Raw genomic sequence first — 10,117 nt, forward strand, 5'->3', positions numbered from 1 at the left:
CAAGATATAAGAGTAGCATTTACTGTTCCAGAGTTTAATTTATCAGTAAGGAAAAGGATCATTGATGAGTTATCGGTTTATACAGGGGAAATGGTTGCATTATTATTAGCAGAAGAAATAAGACCTATGAAATCAGTTATTTATTCAGACTCATGTTCATCGTTGGCTAGTTTACAATACAGTCATTTGGAAAGTAGACCAGATATTCTAATGGAAATAATGCAAACAATATATAGAATTCAAATGATGGGGATTGCAGTAATATTTTTGTGGGTGCCGCCTGCACATATTGGTATCCAAGGAAATGAGACTGCAAATAAAGAAGCAAAAGAAGCGGTTGAAAACGATGACATTGACTTAATTGTTAATTTAAGTAAGAATGGAATTAGGAATATTATCAAGAAGCGACTTAAGGAAAGGTGGCAAAACAACGGGAAAAGGAGAAAAAAAGCTGGATGGTTTTATAGAATTCAAAAGAAAGTGGGAGAGATGCAATAGTAATATCAAGGATGAGATTTGGACACACAAGATTAAACAGTACACTTTATAAAATGGATAAACATGATAAGGTAAGGTGTGAATTTTGTGGGCAAGAGGAAACAGTGGAACATGTTAGAAATATGAAATTGAAAGATGAGTGCTGATTCATAATTAAGGAAAAATAAAAATGCAATTTATACCAAAGTATATTTTGCAAAATAACTCGAGAAATGAGTGTTACAGTTTTATTCTTCAGTTTCTTAAAAAATCTAATTTGTGGGAGAGATTGTAAAAAAGAAGGAGGGTTGGGGGTAAGTCATCTTGATCCACACTCCATGCCAGTTGGTGGCGGAAATACACCATTTTGTTGTTTGTCAACCGCCAATAAAATTTCAAGAAGAAGTAGAAGAACAGGAAGCACTTTTAATGCCGCTGATATGTTCACAATACGAATAAGCATACCCCATCCGATGCAACGTTTTGACATGCAAACAGATTGTATAGGTCTCAGGTGTTTGTAGAGGCGTCTGTCTATCTACTGCGCGGCAAAAGCAGGGGGCAAAACAAAAGCATGTGGATGTAATTTCAACAAAGGTACGTGGTGAGAATGAACCCGAGCGGCGCTTTATTGTTTAGAAAGTAAAGAGAGAACAATGTGTTCACTGTAAAACGCCCTTTAAGCTGGAAAACACTAGAAACGGATAATATTGTGTAAGCTAACTAGCTGCAGCATCATCACGCAGATGTCCGCCCATACGCACATGGGTTGCAGTTGTGTTGTTTTCCATGCTCAAATTTCACTCAGTGAGTTCCTTTATTTAATATCTTGGGTATCATTATTTCTGCTACATAGCAAGACAGCTAGAATAAATCTCTACCTTCGGTATGAATATGGTATGCAATATAAGTAAGTTAACATATTGAACCAGTCTAATGTCATTTTCAGCCAGTCCCAAAGCTTTAATTTGCTACATTTCATTTGTTGCATGTCAAATTTAATGTTGCCTTTCACATGTGGGACATCAGACACGTGTCTTTGGGGATTCCCCCAGATTATAGTCACTATTTGGCATAATAAAAATTAATTGACATAAATAATTAATAGCACCAAGGTATGTATTAAAGCACTGTAGCATAATACCAGAGCTTAAATATTACTTGTAGATATAGTCTAAACAAAGATTAGCCTAAACTCTTGCTCACACTGTCAGGCACTCTTAGATAAGACATACATTATTTGTATCTACAGAACACAAGGAGGGAGTAAACTTGGCTGAAATATGTTGATTAAAGCTGTTACTTAGATGCCACTTTCAATGAAAACGGTTGTATACAGTTGAAACCAGAAGTTTACATACACTGTCAAATCTGCAAAATGTTATTTTACCAAAATAATAGGAATTATAGAAAATGCATGTTTTTTATTTATTTAGTACTGACCTGAATAATACATTTTTACATAAAATACATTTACATGTAGTCCACAAGAGAAAACAATAGTTGAATTTATGAAAATGACTCTGTTTTGTGTCTTTGAGGCCTTTCTAACAATGACTGTATGCTTTTGAGATCCATCTTTTCACACTGAGGAAGGATCAAACGCTCACTGATGCTCCAAAAGGAAACACAATGCATTAAGAGCCATTAAGGAGGTAAAAACTTTCTAAATTTGAAGATCGGGGTAAATTTAACTTATTTTGTTTTCTGAGAAACATGTAAGTATCTTCTGTAGCGTCTTAAGGGCAGTACTAAATGGAAAAAAAGAAGTTATTAAGGCAAAATAGGAAAAATGTACACATCTTCATTCTGTTCAAAAGTTTACACCCCTGGCACTTAATGCATCAATTTTATTTCTGAAGCATCAATGAGTTGTTTGACCTTCTGTAATGCATATGAGGCCCTACACTTGTCCGTGAAAAGTTAGATCTGAAAATCATACAGTCATTGTTGGAAAGTGTTCAAATACACAAATGCTGAAAAACCAAAGAATTTGTGGGACCTGATTCCTGAAAGATTTTTGTAAAGAGCAGAGGGCAGTTTAACTGTTCAAGGAACTGTGATCCCTCTTATTTTGCTAAAATATTAACATTTTGCAGATTCTGCAAGGTATCTAAACTCCTGGATTTAACTGTGTATGATATTGTGTATTTATTTATGTTATGTACTGATAATAATATTATAATTACTCATCTGTTTGTATTTTTAGGATTTCATCAGACTGGGATTGAACTCAACCACTAACCATGGGGATTCGTTCGGCTCAGAAGAAGCATTTCCCTCTTCGGGGCATCGATGGAGTGGTGCAGCTTTTCGAGGCCGAGCTTAACAATCCAGAACCAGACCTGGCCCTGCTGTCCCTTGTGCTGGGTTTTGTAGAGCACTTCCTGGCTGTCAACAGAGTTGTTCCTGTCAATGTCCCGGGCGTTCGCTTTGAACCTCTTAAACCTGACTGCCTTGATTCTTGCTTCCCTACTGTAGAGCTGAATCTCATATCTGCCCTTTATGAACGCTTCGCTGCCCAGATTCTTGGTGCCGTGGATTTGTCACAGTACCGCAAACCGGCCGGGGGTTCCAGCCGTGAGCTGGTGAAAAAGGTCTCGGATGTGATCTGGAACAGTCTTAGCCGGTCGTATTTCAAGGACAGGGCACATATTCAGTCCCTGTTCAGTCTTATCACAGGTAAAACTCCAAACGTCTTACAATCTCTGTTAAACTGTGGATTTATTGAAATGGTACTAATTTGGGCATGTAGACTCTAATTGCAATATTTTGGTTTCTGTTTGCATTAGGCACAAAGCTGGACAGTTCAGGAGTAGCTTTTGCAGTGGTAGCTGCATGTCAGGTGTTGGGCCTGAAGGATGTTCATCTGGCTCTCTCAGAGGACCACGCCTGGGTAATCTTTGGCAAGGGTGGAGAAGAGACTGCAGAGGTCACATGGCATGGGAAGGGCAACGAAGACAGAAGAGGTCAGACTGTCAGTGCTGGAATCACTGAAAGGGTATGTCTTTACATTAGCTGACAAAATATCAAACCAAGTGACATTAATAATAATAATAATAATTAAAAAAAAAACACTTTTCAAGCAAAACATTTCACAAAAAAAGTTAGATTTTAAATGATAAAACAATAGATCTGATTACACCTTTTTATACATGAGTGGAAATGACTGCATACATACATTTAATATACATACCTTGTGACCTGTTAGTGAAAAGTAGCTGGAAAAATGCAAAGTTGTAATGTTCTGTTATCATGGTATTATAAACTATATTCATAAACACCATGCATACAATACTAAAACACTATATTCATAAACACCATGCATACAATACTGTTTAATAGTTTGGGGTGAGAATATGAATTAAGTTAATACTATTATTCTGCAAAAATGCATTAAATTGTTGACAGTAAAGACTAAGATTTTTTATTTCTTTTTTAATTCTCATCAAGGAATTGATAAATGTATCAAAGGTTCAGAAGACTATTAAGCAGCACAACTGTTTTTAACATTGATAATAATAACTATTATTTGAGTACCAAATTAAAATGATTTTTGAAGGATCATGTGACATGATCATGTGACAAAATTAAGCTTTTCCTTCACAGGAGTACAGTACATTTTAAGTTGTTTCGAGTTGTTTTGAACTGTAATAATATTCCACACGTTTTGCTGTATTTATCAAATAAATGAAATAAGAAAAAACATTAATCTTACTGACACCAAATTGTTATGTTATATACACGTTATAAATCTGTTCCTCGTTTATTTTTCTTTCTTTCTCTCTTCTTAGAGCTGGTTATATCTTAAAGGCTCCTACATGAAATGCAACAGGAATATGGAGGTGGCGTTCATGGTGTGCGCCATCAATCCATCTCTTGATCTGCACACCGACAGTACAGAACTACTCCAGCTCCAGCAAGTATGTCTTCAAATTTGATTTGTTTTAAACTTTCACTACATCATATGTTTCCTTGTATTGTTATGCACTGTTGACTGTAATTATGTTAACACATGTATGTACACATTCATATTTATTCATCTATAGTCAGTTCAGATTTTAATGCTTTTTTTCCTTTTCAGAGGCTGTTGTGGCTGCTATATGATCGAGGGGACTTGGAAAGGTGTGACATGTTTCTAATAAATCAGACAAAATCAGACTCATTTGAACTCTTTGTGAATGTTTGTGGTCTTCTATTGGGTGTGTCAAAGGTATCCTATGGCAATGGGCACTTTGGCTGACCTTGAAGATCAGGAACCAATGACTGGCAAGGAAAACCCTCTCTCCATTCACCTAAAGGTATATGGTTTTAACTATATCAGAGATATATACAAGGTTGTCATTATTAAAGACCACTAATATGTATGTTTTATTTATTGTAGGCTGTGGAGTCCGCTAAAAAATACTACAACAATGAGCACATATACCCTTTCATGTATCTAGCAGGGTACCACTATAGGCACAGAAATGTCCAAGAGGCTTTGGGCGCCTGGGCAGAGGCTGCATCAGTAACGCAAGAGTAAGTTAAGCAACAAAGAAATCTGAATATTAAATAATATTGAATTGTAAGTTTAAGTGTCTGATTGAATTTTCTCTTTAACAGCAGAGGGCAGTGTTTATTTATTACTGTAGCATACATTTTGCATGAAGTTTGTCTTTTTAAAACTCCTTAAATCTAAATAAAGAGAGATATTATGTAAAAAGGCCAAATCGATCTCTGAATCTAATGTGTCTATTACTGCTGCACAGTCTGGATTAGATGACAATATGATAATATATCAAGTCTGTTCTTACTGAATGGAAAATGTAGCGTCTGCCAGCATTGTCTGTGTTGTCTCATGCTGTTTGTTTTTAGAAAGCTCATTCCTGTCTTAGCCTTGGCATTGGTCCCTGTCGGGAGAGACAATCTGTACTTTCCTCCTAAACACAGTGCAGTGGACGGAATGCTAAAAATACTATATTCTAATGTCCTGAAGGATGTCTGCACAAAGCACGCCTAGAACCACTCCTCACTCCCATCCACTTCCTTTTCCTGCTCTTCCTGTTTCCTCTTCCTTCATGACAACATCAGCTATCTCCTGCCCTCTGTCCCTCTGACGTGTTTTCATTTTGTTTGTGCCGCTTTGAACTGTGACAGACTTGCTGCATTATAAACAATGTAATCACTAGGAAGCATTCTGTATTGCATGTGCTTTTAATCTATGTACAGTTGAGGTCAAAAGTTTACATCCACCTTGCAGAATCTGCAAAATGTTTATCGTTTTACCTAAATATTACTTAAGATATTTCACATAAAAGATGTTTAAATATAGTCCACAAGAGAAATACTGTGTTGTTATCTGAATGATCCACAGCTGTGTTTTTTTGTTTAGTGATAGTTTTTCATGTGTCCCTTGTTTGTCCTGACGAGTAAACTGCCTGCTGTACTTCAGAAAGATCCTTCAGGTCCCAAAAATTCTTTTTTTTTTTTTTTTTTTTTTTTTTTTAGCATTTTTGTGTATTTGAACCCTTTCTAACAATGACTGTATGACTTTGAGATCCATCTTTTCACCCTGAGGACAACTGAGGGACTCATATGCAACTATTACAGAAGATTCAAATGCTCACTGATGCTTCAGAATGAAGGAAACACGATGCATTAAGAACAGAACAGAATGAAGATGTGTAAATTTTTCTTATTTTGCCTAAATATCGTTTCATTTAGTACTGCCCTACAGAAGATACCCTGAAGACAAAATAAATTAAATTTACCCTGATCTTCAAATTCAAATAGTCTCTTAATGCATCATGTTTCATTCTGGAGCATCAGTGAGCCTTTGAACCTTCTGTAATAGTTGCATATGAGTCCCTCAGTTGTCCTCATTGTGAAAAAATCATAGTCATTGTTGGAGTTCAAATACCCCAAAATGCTGAAAAACGAAGAATTTGTGGGACCTGAAGGATTTTTCTAAAGAACAGTGGACAGTTGAACTGTTCAGGACAAACAAGAGACTCATGAACAACTATCACTAAAAAAAACAGCTTTGGGTCATTCAGGTAAACAACACAGTATTAAGAATCAAGTGTATGTAAACTTTTGAATGGGGTAATTTTCATAAATTCAACTATTTTCTCTTGTGGACTGTATGTCAATGTATTTTATGTGAACTAATCAACTATTCAAGCCATTACTAAATAAAAAATAACATGCATTTTGTATTTTCCCTCTTATTTTAGTAAAATAATTAACATTTTGCAGATTCTGAAAGGTGTATGTAAACGTTTGACCTCAACTGTAGATATAATAAAAAAATTGTTATATACAATATATAATTTATTTGTGTAATTTAGTATTGTTGCAGTCAAGTCAAGGAAAATTATTTAATTCCATAACTTTTTTTTTTCTTGGTCTATAGTTACAACTACTGCAGAGAGGATGAGGAGATCTACAAGGAGTTTTTTGACATCGCTAATGATGTCATTCCCACTCTTCTTAAAGAGACAGCAGCTGCTGCGGAAAGTGGTGGTGAAGGGGCTGATGAAACGGAAAAGGAGGTCTGTATTTATTTATATATAAAAATAAACTTTTAGATTTTGTTATTTAGAACAAAGTTGTGAACAAGTATTTTCTTGTCCTGTATTCATGCTTGTACCTCAAAGGACCAGCCCAGAGAGGTAGCTGCTTTATCTGCTCTTCAGGACCCGGAGTGCTTTGCTCACTTACTTCGTTTTTATGATGGTATTTGTAAATGGGAAGAAGGAAGTCCCACACCAGTGCTTCATGTGGGCTGGGCCACCTATTTGGTTCAATCCCTTAGTCGCTTTGATGCACAGGTAAAACCCTTCAGATTTCTCAATTTCAAGTTTCATTAAAATGACATTTATAATTACACTCTATGTACTTGCTGTTTTTCAGATCAGGCAGAAAGTGTCAATCATCACCAAAGATGCAGAACCAGTGGATGATGATGATCAATCCAGTGAAGACCAGCGTGAGGGGCGTAGACGGGTTCCGAGGCGAGAATCCAAGTTAGATGAACAAGCAGGACCGTCATCTCCAAGTGCAGCGTTGCCCCCTCAAAATCCAGTACCCAAGAAGGTGGGCGGAGAAGGAGGACGCAGACGGTCCTCTGCTGGCACTCGAGGTAAAGAGTCCGATGGCAAAAATGAGCCCTCATCCCCAAGTCCCATACCTTCTCCTACCCAGCCACCTGTAGTACAAGGAGGGCCAGTGGTGGTTTTCCACAGTGAGAAGATGAAGGGTATGAAGGAGCTCCTCTCTGCGGCCAAGATCAACTCTAGTGCCATTAAACTGCAGCTCACAGCACAGTCCCAAGTGCAGATGAAGAGACAGAAACCCACACCTTCTGGAGATTACACCTTGTCTTTCATGAAACGCCCTCGCAAAACTCTGTAAAATGACCAATTTATAGTTTTTTTTTTTTTTCACATTTACATTTTCACCTGGAGTGAAGTTTGTTCGTTTACCTGCAAAATGACTGTTATCAAATGTCTTGATAAGCTGATTCTGCGTTTAATTATAACCATTATAAGTTGGAGTCCACCAGCAGTTTTGCTTTATTATTTTATAGTATAAAGTAATTTTATTAATTTGCCTTAATTTTGTATTATTACAATAAATTCTATTAGATAAAATTCAAATTACAAGAAGCCAAAGTGATTATCTTTTGTTTTATCAGGATTTTAGAAAAGATGCAATTCTTTTTTTTTTCAGCTAACTTTTTGTCTGCAATACTATACATTTATTTGCTTCACAAGTCTAATATGTTGAAAAAATGTTGGGATTTTCAGCCTATATATATGTAAGTCTTGCACTTGTTTTGTTATTGTCCACATAACTGCTGGATTTCATATGTGTTCTCAAGGTTATAATGTCATAGAAAGTGTTCTTTTGAAAAATGCAAAGTTCAGTTAAAACAACTATTTTCTTGATGTGAAAGTGTATTTTCTACAAAAATAAACAACTTGAATAAAAAACAACGAAAAAGTGAGTGTTTTGCTGCCCTTTATTTGTCAACCATGTTGTGAAGGATTTTTGTATGTATAGTGCATTCAGAAAGTATTCAGACCCTCTTCACGTTTTTCAATTTTATGTTGCAGCCTGATGCTTCAATTCAATTGCTTAAATTCATTTTTTTCCACTAATCTAGAATCCATACCTCATAAGGACAAAGTGAAAACAGAAAAAGAAAAACTGAAATAACACATTTACAAAAATATTCAGACCCTTTGCAACAGCACTTTATTGAGCTCAGATGCCTCCTATTTCTCTTGATCCATTGCTGAGATGTTTCTACACCTTGATTGGAGTTCACCTGTTGTAAATTAAATTGATTGGACATGATTTGGAAAGGCACACACCTCTGTAAAAGACCTCACAGCTGACAATGCATATCTGAATAAAAACCAAGCCATCTGGTCAAAGGAACTTACTTTAGAACTCAGAGTTAGGATTGTATTGATGCACAGATCTGGGAAAGGCTACAAAGGTTTCCAAGAGCACAGTGGCTTCCATTATTCTCAAATGGAAGAAGTTTGGCACAACAAGGACTCTTCCAAGAGCTGGTCACCCAGCCAAACTGAGCAATTCATGAAGAAGGGCCTTGTCTAGACTGGTGATCAAGAACCTGATGGTCACTCTAGTTGAGCTCCATGATCATATGAGAAACCTACAGAAGGACAAACATCACTGCAACACTCCACTGATCTGAACCAAACTCAATCCTCTCTTCAGTGAAGACATGAAAACGCACTTGGAATTTGCAAAACCGCACCTAAAGGACCCTCAGACTCAAGATTATCTGGTCTAATGAACCTCAATTCTAAGTATCATGTTTGAAGGAAACCAGCTCTGCTCATCACCTGCACAGTACCATCCCAAAAGTGGGCTGGTAGCAGCTTCATGCTGTTGGGCTGTTTTTCAGCGGCAAGGACTAAGGGACTCATCAGAGTAGAAGAAAAACTCAGTGCACCAAAATATTGAGATGGCCTTAATGAAAACCTAGTCCAGAGCATTCAGAACCTTAGACTGGGCTGAAGGTTTACCTTCCAACATGACAATGACCCGGAGCACACAGCCAAAGCAACACAGGAGTGGCTTAGGGAAAACTCTGTTAATGTCCTAGACACATCTAACATCTCAGGAGAGACCAGAAAAAGTCTGTCCAGTGTCCACCAATGGTCATAAACTAACCTGACTGAGCTTGAGAAGACTTGCAAAAAAGAATGTCAGAAAATCTCCAAAACCAGGTGTGCAAAGCTTGTGTTTTACCCAAAAAGACTCAAGGCTGCAATTGCTGCCAAAGCTGCTTCAACACTAAATAAAGGGTCTGAATACTTATGTAAATGTGACTATTTCAGTGTTTTTTTTTTTTTGTTTTTATAAAAGTTACAAACATTTTCTAAAATTCTGTTTTCATTTTGGCATTATGAGATCTGGCGTGTAGGTTAATGAGAGAAATGAATTTAATTGTAGTATCATGCTGCAACATGACAAAACTGAAAAAAGTGAAGGTGGTCTGAATGCATTGACTGGAAATGGTTGTAATGTGGTTGTAAAGCAGCAAACAGTATCTGGTCTATTGCTGGGTGAAGACGTTCATGTCTGCAAATCGGTTCTTAAGTTTGAAAAGCATTTT

At 36.7% G+C, this 10,117-nt stretch overlaps 1 protein-coding gene across 1 annotated transcript; it reads left to right on the forward strand.

Moving 5' to 3' along the window:
- Window positions 1–945: 945 nt before the first annotated feature.
- Window positions 946–8,470, forward strand: men1 (multiple endocrine neoplasia I). Its single transcript, XM_073837328.1, has 10 exons — window positions 946–1,074; window positions 2,687–3,159; window positions 3,270–3,478; window positions 4,272–4,400; window positions 4,562–4,602; window positions 4,691–4,778; window positions 4,862–4,998; window positions 6,875–7,013; window positions 7,119–7,292; window positions 7,375–8,470. The coding sequence occupies exons 2-10, from the start codon at window positions 2,724–2,726 to the stop codon at window positions 7,873–7,875; spliced, it is 1,854 nt and encodes a 617-aa protein (XP_073693429.1). The 5' UTR covers window positions 946–1,074; window positions 2,687–2,723; the 3' UTR covers window positions 7,876–8,470.
- The last annotated feature ends 1,647 nt before the right edge of the window (window positions 8,471–10,117 follow it).

The sequence above is a fragment of the Garra rufa genome, chromosome 3 (assembly GCF_049309525.1).
Source record: "Garra rufa chromosome 3, GarRuf1.0, whole genome shotgun sequence".
In the NCBI taxonomy this organism is placed as follows: Eukaryota; Metazoa; Chordata; class Actinopteri; order Cypriniformes; family Cyprinidae; genus Garra; species Garra rufa.